The sequence below is a fragment of the Echeneis naucrates genome, chromosome 6 (genome assembly GCF_900963305.1).
Source record: "Echeneis naucrates chromosome 6, fEcheNa1.1, whole genome shotgun sequence".
Lineage (NCBI taxonomy): Eukaryota > Metazoa > Chordata > Actinopteri > Carangiformes > Echeneidae > Echeneis > Echeneis naucrates.
The window spans coordinates 13525088-13537725 of NC_042516.1; the positions used below are offsets into that span (position 1 = coordinate 13525088).

The 12638-nt window shown below is 39.5% G+C and overlaps 2 protein-coding genes across 7 annotated transcripts; one reads left to right on the forward strand and one right to left on the reverse strand.

The window, feature by feature from the left end:
* Positions 1–1700: 1700 nt before the first annotated feature.
* rbm12ba (RNA binding motif protein 12Ba) lies at positions 1701–4941 on the forward strand. 5 transcript variants are annotated; one of them, XM_029505127.1, is made up of 3 exons: positions 1701–1749; positions 3014–3137; positions 3285–4941. In XM_029505127.1, exon 3 carries the CDS (start codon positions 3310–3312, stop codon positions 4801–4803), a length of 1494 nt encoding a protein of 497 aa, XP_029360987.1. In that variant the 5' UTR covers positions 1701–1749; positions 3014–3137; positions 3285–3309; the 3' UTR covers positions 4804–4941. The 5 variants fall into 5 exon arrangements, with proteins under 5 accessions (XP_029360987.1, XP_029360990.1, XP_029360988.1 ...); XM_029505128.1 differs by lacking the exon at positions 1701–1749 and adding an exon at positions 1777–2289; XM_029505129.1 differs by lacking the exon at positions 1701–1749 and adding an exon at positions 1777–2289 and having other exon boundaries at positions 3014–3123.
* A 489-nt stretch (positions 4942–5430) lies between these two features.
* On the reverse strand, positions 5431–12468 carry LOC115045451 (uncharacterized). Of its 2 annotated transcripts, none has more exons than XM_029505133.1 (12): positions 12341–12468; positions 11972–12063; positions 10476–10506; positions 9424–9501; positions 9196–9335; positions 8982–9107; positions 7842–7887; positions 7684–7755; positions 7177–7571; positions 6960–7064; positions 6668–6755; positions 5431–6004 (listed from the first exon to the last, which is right to left on the reverse strand). In XM_029505133.1, the coding sequence occupies exons 2-12, from the start codon at positions 12044–12046 to the stop codon at positions 5961–5963; spliced, it is 1200 nt and encodes a 399-aa protein (XP_029360993.1). In that variant the 5' UTR covers positions 12047–12063; positions 12341–12468; the 3' UTR covers positions 5431–5960. The 2 variants fall into 2 exon arrangements, with proteins under 2 accessions (XP_029360993.1, XP_029360992.1); XM_029505132.1 differs by having other exon boundaries at positions 6656–6755.
* Between the last annotated feature and the right edge of the window lie 170 nt (positions 12469–12638).

Genomic DNA, 12638 nt, shown 5'->3' on the forward strand with positions numbered 1-12638 from the left:
TTGAAGAATGATAATTTTGTAATGATAGGCGGGACGCTCTCCTTTAAAGTAATCAATAATTTCAACTTCTCTAGGTTATGGCCCAAAAGGGTGCTTAATTGTTTAACAAAAGCAAACTTGTGTATTATATACCAAGTGAACAAACCAAGTTGTTCTTCAGTGTTTGAAAGCCGCACACACACTGGTTTCAATGAACGAAATGAACGAATGGCTTGAAAAAAGATTTGTTCATTTTACTAAACAAGATTAAAAGACCTGATTCAGTAAAACGATCCGAATCACTACAGAGGACACAGGAGGTCTGGCTAACCTACGAAAACAGTTTTTCAGACTTACCATCTGAAAAACAGTTTTGCTCCGTCCTCTGGTAGTTGGCTTTGACCGGGGTTTGAAAGAAACTGTTTGGAGGTGAGTGATCAGTGATTCCTTTCCAGATTTATGAGGAGCAAACTCTGATTGGCAAATTTTCTTCCCAGTCAAAGCAATTTGCCTGGGACCAAATAATAGGTCCCACTACATCCTATAATTGTGGGACTTCACATCTCCGAAGTCAGAGCAAACTTTTGATTGGACTCTTTAAAATTGACCATAGATTTGAATTTTAAACAAACTTTAATTCCAGCCTGGAAAAATCTTGAATATGCATTCAACAATAAAACAACAGTGGGATTTTGAAAATGTTCACTTCTGTAGAACAACTCTGTATGTTGGCTTAGTTGAGCAAGGCATGTCGATCCAAGCACTTTGGTGTGATCAACCAACAGGTGAAAGGTTCACCCCACTTCTCACTTTGAACAGCTTCCCTGTTTACATTTAAAGTCTGTGCGTTTCTGCAGTCATCAAGGCATGTATATGTACAAAAACGTGTGAGTAAATGTAAATGTGAAAAGAGAAGACCCACTTCAGTTTATCCAGTGCTTCTCAAATAGTGGGGCGCGCTTTTCTTCCGTACTAGAATAAAATGTAATAGCACCTCCACTACAGTAGATAGCAGTGGCGCTCTCATTGTCAGAGTGTGCACAGGGAGTATTAGTAGGGTTTTTATGCGCCGTTACAGACTAAAGAACTATGTTAATATTAAGTTATTCTTTGTTGTAAGTTGATCTATGTTCCTTTCTTTTTATTTTTTTATTTTTTCTTAATGATAATAAGAATACAATGTTATGCAGAGGTGTACTGGAAAATTATACTAACTTCTAGTCGCGGAGGGGGGGCGTCACAGGAAATAATTGAGAAGCACTGAGTTAATCCTAGCCTACATGTATTTTTTCTGAATGTTTGGCATATGAATTTATTTACCGGCTTTAATTTTGCCAGTGTTGGTCATCCACAGTCGCGAATTCGCTTGCAAAGCAATAAATAAATAAATAACTTTACACTGACGGGATGTAACGTTCACTTGCGTGATCATAAAAAAAAGCTAGTCGTGCTTGGATACAATAGAAACACTTTTTATCTGTTTAAGTAGCCCCAGAGGACCACAAGAAATTCCAGCCGACTCCTCCGTGGTAGGTGAGAAAGTCCGCGCATCTTTTCTTCCTCGACGTCATTTTTTAGCAGCCACTTCCGGTCTAGTGTGAATGGTAGCGCCGCCGCTAAGGAGTAATACCGCAACTGCAATTAAATGTCTGGTAATTTTATATGAAGGAAAAAGTCATGTTTACGTCAAGTATGAGTCAGAGGGGATTTTGACAGGAAGAGGAAGAATCAACAGCACTGTGGCAGGTTTATCTGTCGTTTCCTGATAAAGTAAGAATCTTTAATCTAAAAGTCCTTTGTAATAGTAAACCTTCCAGCAATACCTTTTGTGACATATTAAGAATGCACCTGATGGTACATTGAAGGCCAGAATGTGTTGAACTCAGATTTACATATCTAAAATAGTGATCAAATCAATCAAATCCAGTCACCAAGTTTGCAGTGAACCGAGGAAGTGTCCTGATTTCACAAAATTGAGAAATGATTAATGTAGCTACGTTTGAAAATATTAAACGCGTTTTAAAATAAATAGAGCCTGACAAGTCTGACATCTGGAAGGTATGGCCAAATATGAAAACTATGACCTCATTTACCGAAAGTGGAAAGTTCTTTTTTTGGGGGGGGGGGGGCAACCCACCAGCAAGGAGGGGCAGATTTAGACTATACAATTTAATTTATAGTTATTCTGTCTGCTTTTCAGTTCTGGGGAAGAGAGGTCTTGAGATATATCCTAGCCTTATTATTATTTTGATAGATTTTCGTCCAGCACCTTTAAGGTTAAAAAAAACCCACACACTTTGATGAAAGCAGGTAAGACTTAAAATTTAACTATCCGGGGCAAGCGACTCTACAGAACTAGAGCAGGTCAGAAACTGTTGGTTACCAGTCTTACAAAGTCATTTGGACTTTTTCTATCACTGACTATGACTGCACTTAATAAAACTGAGAAATTTAAAGACCAGCTTCCTGTATGGCTGAGTAAAAACCTTATTCTGCTCAATTCCTCACTGTCGATTGCTAAATGTTGTTGAATATTTAGCCATAGGACTTTTTCGGCTGAAGGCTGGTAAGAGTTTTATGGATCAAGTTCTTGGTGACTTCAGTGTTTTTGGCTGTTTCGTTTATCATGCTGAAGGCCATTTCTTTGCCGAGTTATTTTTTTTTTCTTTCCAACTGTGACTGCAAAAATACGTTACGCACACTATGTGTGTTATTAATTGCTTGTTACGTGGATATATATATATATATATATATATATATATATATATATATATATATATATATATATATATATATATATATATATATATATATATATATATATATATATATATATATATATATATATATATATATATATATAAACAAAAAAATATATATATAAACACATTATTTAAAAATTGTCATTCTTTTAAGATTATTAATTAAGAGTAAGATTATAGTTAAATGAACTGGTGACCTCGAGCAGCTCGAGGCTTCGGTCGGTTCGGCACGTGACGTCAACTTCCGTCATGTTTTTGAATACAATGAACAGAAAGAGACGGAGGCGCGTCCTTCCAGAGCGGGACGATCAACTGGAAGCACACGGAGTGAAACAAAGTGGGACAACAATCTTCAAAAAAACTACACCCACATCCAGCAGCGGCGAGTATTTGCAGGTGTTTGATTAGAGCTGAAAAAAACTTTCAGCTTTCTTCGTTTCCTCTGTCCTTCTGTCTTCACGACCCGTGAACGTGTTTGTCTTCTTTCTGGCGTAATATCCCGAACATGTTGCAGTTTTAGCTAAACTTTTTTTTTCTCTCCAGGAACCACATGACCTAGTATGAGAAAATGACCCTTATCCTGCGATTGCAAGGCCTTGCTGGGAAGGCAGGAATTGAAGATATCAGGAGTTTCTTTGGAAGTCTTCACATACCTCATGGAGGAGTGTACATAGTGGGGGGCTCTCTGGGAGAGGCTTTCATAGCGTTTTCCACCCAAGCAGACATCCAGCTAGCCATGAGGTACAACAGAAAGTCCCTGAAAGGGTCTAAAGTGACTTTACACATGAGCAGCATGGTAGAGCTGGAAGAAAAACTTGAGTCACTGATAAAAAAGACTAAAAACAAGGTCTCCCCCACTAATGTGACCACCAAGAGTCCCGAGTCCTGCTCAAATGTAAATTTGCAATCTTTGAAAAGATCACCTCGTGATCCGAACAGTGCCAATTCATCACCTTCCGAACGGCCAGCTGATCCACGCACAGCAAATCTGACACAATGTCTGAATCTTAGTACAGAAAATCCACAAACTTCAGTTGTGGATTCGCTTGATTCTAATACTGCATTTCTTCTTGGGATTTGTACTGTTCTCCAAGAACTCCACTCATCCCAGCAGAGAGAAAATAAAGAAACAGTGCCAAGAGTTGATTTGCCCAACGCTGATAGCACAATTGTTACATCTGATGTCAGACATGATGAAGTAAATCCAAGGTTAAAGCCTGGCTATGTCAGGCTCTTTGGTCTGCCAGCCTCAGCTACAAAGGAAGACATCATCAATTTTTTCAAAGGGTTGGCAGTAGAGGAAGCCATAGTAAATGTTTCATTGGGACATGGCTACGGCTGCCTTGTGAAGTTTGCAGATGCTCAGGATGCCCACAAAGCTCTTGATTTCAGCCAACAGTCACTGGGCTCCTGTGTAGAGGTCCGTGGAGCTACTGAGAAGATGTGGAGAGGTGCACTGCAAGAATGTGGAAATGCACTTGGTGAGGGGAAGAGCACAAAACCCCACCAAGACCCACGCAGTAAAACTGCAACCCACAAACAAAAAGACACTTCTGTACTTCAGATTAAGAGCCAATCTGTCAATCAGATGTTTCATAAACCACCAAAATGGTCTAGACTGGACTGTGACCCAGCAAATAGTTTTTCAACAACTGTGGAATACACTGTTATGGTCAGAAACTTACCCCAAAACATGACCAAGACCGAAATAAAAGAATTGTTTGGTTGTCCAAACATTGCACACAAAAGTGTGCTACATTTGCTTGATAAGGAATCCAACAGAACAGACACAGCTTTTCTTATTTTTAACTGTGTTGAGGATTATGAATATGCCATGAATCTCAATGGCTGTCATTTGGGTTCTGGCACTATTGAGGTAACATTAATCACTAAGAAGATGATGAGGGACATGATGTCCAAAGCCCATCCACAGAATCCTAAGTGTAACCTGGGGGTGTACAAAAAGACAAAACCAAATCTGAAGAGGAACATCAGTGGGAATAGCAAGCCTGAACGGAAACTCAGCATCTCAGACGTGCCCGTTTGTCAAGAATTTGCCTGAGAAGGTGCATACAAGTCCATTAAAACAAATTTTCCACAAATACAAATTAAATAATATCCATGACAGTGATGGAAAGAGCATGGCTGAGGCCGTGGTTCAGTTCAAATCACAGAAGCTTGCAGCTGTCACTCACAAGCTGCATGGTCAGGACTTCCTGGGGCCACAAATTCTTACCCTCATAAATGTTCAGAAGGAAGACATCTTAGCAAAAAGTGGTTGACATGAACATTGGTGCCCTGATGCAGAAACCATGGCCAAGGAGGGATTCTGAGCACATCAAGTTTATCTTCCAACTATAATTCAACTGAAGTGCATCAACTTACTAAATGTAATTAGGTTCCACTTTCACTGTTACTTGGAGCTTTATTCTCTTTGTAAATGTTCTGTTAACGTTTTAATTAAAGTTTTCATGGTTTTGTGGCTCATTAAATGAAGAATTGAAGTGCAATATCCCGGAGAAAGTTGGAGATGGTGATATCACTGCAGAAATCACACCGCCAACACACCAAGGTGGCCACTAACACTATAATAAATTTTCAACATGACTAAAACATTTCTGGTCCATTTTTAACCTGCTTAACCCTAAAATGCCTGACCAGAGAAATAATGGACAAAATTAAATTGTTTTCCAATCTGAAGTATTTATTTGGCCCTTTAACAAAATGTAAAAAAAGAAAAGCATATCTGCCTTTTTGTTATATTGGGCATTACACCCAATTCAGGCAATAACAAAAACTTTTCTCCTTGGTATATTTTTTTTTTCTCCAATCTCTTATTTTGCCAAGGGGGTGGTCTCAAATCTATATGATATGCATGGCCTTATAGGGTTAAAGTAATTGCTCAAGTACACTCCATTAGATCAGTGGGTTTCACATTTTTAATTAAACTGGACATATGGTATTAACTATGATCATACACTGACAGGATTAGTTAAAGCAGCTGAAAACATGCAGACATAATTTTGTGTAAAAATTAAACTTATAAATTAGATGTCTAAAGTCAAAAAATACTTTAAAAATGATTGCTAAATAGCAACAGAAGAGAAAACTGCCTGAAAAGCATAAAAATCAAAAGTTTTCAACTCTTTGATGCCTTGACTGATCCATGCGTAGGAAACAGATGTTGGAGGACTGAAGTCATGTGCCTTCTTCCGATTGTCATTTGTAATACCTGGGTAGGACGTCAGAGTAATTGGATGGACCTGGAGAGATAACATGAAAAAACTGCATTGTAAGAGTAGAGCAAAGAAATATGCTCTACTCAAAGTCAGTACGTTTACATACACTGGGTTAATCAAAAATACAGACAACTGCCTTTGTCATAGTATACATGCCCAAGAGAGAATCAATTTATTGGCCAGTAACCATACCTGGAGCTATACCCCTTTCAAATGGTGGGCATTGATCCACTTCAAGGTGATATTTTTATATCACAGACAGACTAGCTGGTGGCATAACAACAAAGGTGAAAGTGTCACTATGTACTTTCACCATGGAAAATATGATATTACCTATATTATAAATACACACAGATTTTTCAGTGTATTTGTTAATGTTGGGCACTGCTGCCTGACCTTTTGTGGCCCATAGTCAGGCAGTTTGTCCGCCCTGACATTACAGTGCTACTTATTACCTTGTCTCCTATTTCCAGGTAAATCTTTAAAATCTGACTTCAATTTGATGAAATCCAATTTTGTCCAATTTCAGTCATACTAAAATGTTTGCATGTATTTTAATTATGGCCGGATTAATCAAAGGATTCGATTTTCTCCACTACATGTTAACATACTGATTGACTTCAAACATATTTTAAACGTGTGTAAGAGCAAGATGAACACTTGGTGCTTGTATACCTGAGAGACTACCTGAATACCGGTCATTACCGCTTGACAATCTGGAAGGCGTAGAGGAGAAGCTTGAGGAGCTCATCGATAAGCTGTTCAGACTAGAGCCCTGAAAAAAAAAAAAATAAATTTTTTTTTTAACCCATTCAGAAAAATACAATATACATACGTTTCCAGATGAAAAGCGTGGACATATGCAGATACTGAAATTGACAATATTCTAACATTTGTAACTATATTGACACATTAGGCTAACTAGAATCTAATGATCTTTCTTTTATAACAAATTTCTAAACCGCTCTTTCATACATACTGCTGATACACTCCTCAGTCTGTACTCCATCAGAACATCTGTTAGTTTCTGTGTGACCTTCAGTACCAGCTGTGCATCATTTTCATTCTCTATCCGGAACGTGTCCTGCAAAGATTTTGTTGTGTTACTGCAAGCTTGAGTAGAAATAACAGTGATTGAACACCACAACTTAACACTTTCCTTGGCATTGTGAATAGTGGAATAGTGGAATACATACCAGATAAGTGAGTAGTGTGTTAGGAAGGCTGCTACTTTCTGGGGCTGCTCCCATCAAGCCTGGCCTATCCAGTGGCTTTTCCATTGGTCTGTCCATTAGGCCAGTCCCCATTTGGCTGCCTCGGTACTTGTCAGGATACATTCTACCTGGGTTCTCCTCTAGCAATCCACGTCTTCCATAGTCATCTCTTCCACCACCTTGTCCAAAACCATCAGCTGGGCAATGGCCCATACTATCTGGGAAAGGTCTCCGATCCATACCAGAGTCAGGAAAGTTTGGCCCAGTTGGGTATCCTCCAAAAGTGGGCTCCTCATATTCTCCCACTGGGTAGTCAGAGAGCGGGCCGACCTGAGGAGGGAATTTACCTGGAAACCTTGGATCGGAAAACATGGGACCTGTGGGAGAGGAATTTTCCTTACATGTACAAAAATTGCACAATAGAGTATATGAACACCCTCAACACAGAATATTTTAAGTTAAAAAAAAAAAAAAAAAAAAAAACCTTACCAAAAGCTGGTCCCCTTGGTCTCATTCCTGGAGGTGGAGGAGGTGGAGGGATAAACTTTGGAGTAGCAGAACCTGTGAGAGGACAAACGACAACTGACATGTACACAATCAACAGTGAATCATCCATGATTAAAGTAAATCATAGCAGAGTAACGTACGGAGTCCTTTGAAAGTGGGTACTTCACATGGCTCCTTCAGGATCACCTAAAAACAGCAACAAAATACAAATCTTTGAAATTTAATTTACATTTCACCAACTTACACTTGGTGAGCAAAGTATTAACAAAGCATTTTAAGTAGAAGAGCAGTTCTTGTGTGCATCACGCTTCCCTCTTGAATAATTTTTTCCTCAATTCAACAACTGGAAATTTTTATCTCAATTCTTGCCTACACCAGCCTTCAAAGACAGGTGTTACGGCAATGCCAACTGGATGTTGAAATCACGGATGTAAAGCTTGAGAGCTTTACATGAGACCCAGGTCACCAGGACCTGTACTGGCGCCGAACAAAGACAAGACCTCTGGACTCAGTCCTTCCCCTAAAAGAGTACACACTCTGGAAAGCACCATATCTTCTATGTTACACACCATATTACACTAAAGAGTGTATGCTGGGAGATTAACGAAATTTAAAGAGGCTACAACCCAGAACTTCAGTGTTTTCTCAGGTGAAGAAAGGAGGGGCAGCAGGAATACTATTCAGTGTGTAGTCAGACCCCAGGGTCCGATCCACTCAATTGTTTCAATTGTCTTTGACACTTGTTCGTTTTGGACACTGCTGCCTGACCTTCACTGGCCTATTGCCAAGTATGTGTGTCCCAACATAGCTCATAAATATATATATATTAAATTTCATTTGAAAGAATGGACAGTGTACATTGATGAACTTTGAACATGAACATGCCAGATTATAGCCACCGTTAGTTTCCGCCCGTTGTCCCTTGGTTGGTTGGTGTAGCGGATTAAAATACATTTAATAAATTTGATGCATTTACATTTTTGTCTCAATTATAATGGGGTTTTGCATGTTTTTGTGTTTAACCTTGAAGTCTGTGAAAGTTACACTTCTCCTCAATTGATCATGATCTTCAAGGACCTCACAGATTATATTTAATTTCACCATGAAGTTTCTGCAAAATCCTCGAGCTGGTTTTTTATGTAATGTGTTTCTGTCCGAATACCAAAAAACACTGTCACTGCGCAAAATATTGTATCCACTGGTCATTAAAGCAAAGAAAATACAGTGGATATGAATCTAAAATGTAAATATATTTTGTCACAAAAGGCTCTTGTACTGACCTTGATTTGTCCTCTGCCCTCTGATTTTTCCACCTCGGCTGCAGCGCTTTTAATGGTCTTCCTTACAGCAGGATCTTTGATGGCCTCTTCCTCTTCACAGGTGACCTTGTCAGGATGGACTTTTTTCTGTGTACAAGGCAGACAACAATAAATCACCAATCATTTTGCAATAGCTTATTTTTCATGCAAACAAAAAAAATCCAACAATACTCACCAAGTATCTAAAGCTGTGTTTCCAACCTTTCACATGAGCGACCATATCATGCTGCAAGCGGTACACAGCACACAATTTACACTGGTAGTGTGGTGGGACAGATTTACTAGGGCTGCGGTACTCCCACACATACTGAAGACCTGCAGATTTAGATTAGATGAATCAAACATTTCAATAACAAAAGGAAGGAACAGAGGTAGATGTGACAAAAACAGCTCTTCTGCTTACCAATGACACACTCTGTGACCCCCTGCAACAGTTTGCTGAGACAGGGTACGGTCTGGATAGATGTCCCTTTTGTAAACACTAGGAAAAATACAACACAAAGCAATTCTAAATTATGGTCCACAGCTAAGAAACAAGTAAGACAACAAGCTTTGCTTCCAACAAACTAGTTCACCAAACACTGCTAAAAAAATTCTGGGTAAAAATTTACAATCAGAATAATCTCTGCAAAGCAGGTAGAACATATGTCTGATTGCCAACACATTCTGCACTGCCTATATTAACAGAGCCACCGTGACAAGCCCAAAATCCTCATGTGTGCTCTGACTGGGGGAAGAATGGGAACATCAGTTCTCATCTAACCCCACTCGCAATAAGCACAAAATTGGCTGCAGGATGCCAGCTGCTCTGCTGCTTTCTTTCTCACTGTGCCCAGCCACAGAATTCTAATTGAAAAATTGCACAGTTAAAACTTTTACCAAATGATTTTGGTAAACAAATATGGATTACTCAACACATTATCACTCAAGCCAGTGTAGCACAGTCCACTGAATCAAAAAGAAGTACTGCATTTGGCAGTGTTAAAAATGATTGAGATACAGAGCTTATGCAACCGTCACAGCACAAAAAGTGCATTACAACGTCATCAGCAACCATCACATATGTATGGTTACATTACTATACGTCCCACTGAATGAGGACCTTGTATATTTCTAGGAACTAACTGAACTTCTGGTGCTGGTCTTTAATGTGGCAACCTCTGAGGAGAATAGGTTGACTTTTGAAAAACCGTTCAATATATTTTTAAAAGAATCCCAATTTTACAAATTGGAAATTGGAACTAGGTGGCTAATGTTTTTCACTGTTATACCTGCAGTGATAAACACTGGATTTCTAAAGACCAAAACCCTGGATGCACCACAAAATCCCATATCTCTGAGAGTGAGTCTTTTAAGAGTGGTGAACATGCCACCACCCATGGCATGAAGCAGGATAATCAAGATCTCAAGCTTCAACTCTCAGCACTGGCAGTAGCACGTGTGTGCAGGACTTACCTATGTCAGCAGAATGCTGCGGCTGCTTTCTCTGTCAAAGAAGGGAATAAACCCACATGAAGGAGAGAGACACATACATGCATTAGTGAGAGGAAGACACTGTGCAGAGGACTGGACTCTGCGTCCATGTCCACCACACTATAAGTGCCATAAAGCCACTATTTTTCTTTTTCTCTATGACTTCTGCGTCAAGCAGTGGCAGTCACAGTGTTTAGTGTATACAAAGTTTGTAAATATTTTAAATCAGCAGTTTGGTCTTAATTCTCATGAAATGAGAATTTAGGAGTGTAGGACAGCAATGCTTAATTTGTTTTTAAATAAATAAATACATTGACACATTGAATGAGAAAAAAAACAAAAACAAAAAAAAAAAAAAAACACACAAAATCAAATATGCCAAAATATCTGGAGTGATCAGAATAAAGAAAATTGAGGTCAAGACCTCAGTAATTGTTATCTTGTGAAATGCTGCACCAAGTTTACCACAGTGGATTGTGGCTTTGCACACAGAATGGTGTGTTTAGAGGCCCTGAATGCAAGTTTGACATGAGAACATCAAACACTAATGATGAGATAATAGTTGCACATTCACCCTCTTTCCCGAGAAGAGCAAAGAGGAGAATGATATTCTTTGAATCATAAGCTCTATAAAAATACATTCAGAGCGCCCAGGTGCAGCTGGAGAGGGACGCTAATGGGACATCCTCTTGGGTTTCAGGCATCTGCAGAACAAGAACACACTCTCCCAAACATAAATTTTCTTTCAATCCTGCAGTTGATAAAGAAACAAGGAAGAAGCAAACAGCTAACCACAAGGAGAACTGAAAATTCGCTATGTAGCTCATTCATGTAAACTTCTAATTTGAAATTCCCTTGTGTGTTTCAACTTTAATTTCAGTTAGTCACTGCAGTGATATGATTTTGCTGCCAATTAAAAATTTAAGCAAGTCAATACAAGTAAATGCTTCTGATCCAAACATTTCACGAGATCCCTCCACGGACCTGCCTTTTGTTCTTGAGCAGACAGAACTCAGAAATAAGGACTGAGTAGCCTGCCAGTAGATATTGGTTCAGAGAACCATGTCCACATCGAACGCGGAGCACAATGCCAAGTTTAAGGAAGGTGTCAAGCGTTTCAGAACAACATAGAATGCTTGCAATCAAAAAGTTGATGCCAGAAAATCACTGTAAACCAGAACAGCAGTAACATGCTGCAAACGAGAGCCTCAAAACTCTCAATTTGTTCTTCAAACGCCAAAATGCAACGCCAACCGGGCCTGACAGCACAAAGGCAGGCATCAGAGTCCACCAGCCAAGGACCAGTGCCACCTGGCTACCCATCGGGCCTCCCATCAGCTAGTGCAGAGGCAACGAACGGAAATAAATCACACGTTTCCTCCTCCAGCAGCCAGCATCACAGGCGGAGCGGATATCATACAAGCGGTGCGTGTGGAGCGTGTTCACCGTGGCGTTGGTGCACTCGGTGTGAGAACCACCTTGTTGTTCTTGCGTTGTGTTTGCTGGGGCCCATTTTTTGGCGTAGGCTGGTTCACCGAAGACTGAGCCTCCATCTCTTCAGTATTTTTCTCTATGGGACAAATAAGACGCCATTACAAAAAAAAAAAAAAAAAAAAACCCCACAACGCAACAACAACAACAGCAACACACACACACACAAATATTCACACACCAAATCACTTTCCTTAAAGACAGAACTAGGCGCCGTTTGTTTTAGCTGATGGATTTTGTTTCCTCTCAGGCCGACCACAGCCAAACTTTTGACCATTTTCTATGTTGGCTGTGAAAAAATGCCAAAGCGAGTTAGAAAGCTAAATAATTGAGTAGGACATTATAACCAGACTTACCAGGATTATGTTAGCGAAGATGTGAATACCTCACAGCACAAGGTCGTGAAGATATGTTGACCAGGATGAGAAAACACTACCGAAGCAGTCTCAGGGGCGAACTGCTGTACTTCCGCCAGTTTAAAAACAAAACATGAATAAATACATTTCATATTGAATATGCATTTTATTCAAATAAAAGTCTGCGCATTAAACCTATTCATCCCCAACTGCATCAGAAGGTGTATCCTCGGGCTTTAAAATGACTGAAATTAAAAATATCTGTAAGGCACTTGTGCGGACAACTATTAGGTGCGTT

Excerpts from the sequence above, each read along its gene's own strand:
- LOC115045451 (XM_029505132.1), bottom strand. The coding sequence starts at position 12,046 with ATGGAGGCTCAGTCTTCGGTGAACCAGCCTACGCCAAAAAATGGGCCC. Across the intron at positions 9,336-9,423 it reads GGTCACAGAGTGTGTCATTG|GTCTTCAGTATGTGTGGGAG; the intron begins GTAAGCAGAAGA and ends CTAAATCTGCAG. Across the intron at positions 9,108-9,195 it reads AACACAGCTTTAGATACTTG|AAAAAAGTCCATCCTGACAA; the intron begins GTGAGTATTGTT and ends CCTTGTACACAG.
- rbm12ba (XM_029505127.1), top strand. The coding sequence starts at position 3,310 with ATGACCCTTATCCTGCGATTGCAAGGCCTTGCTGGGAAGGCAGGAATT.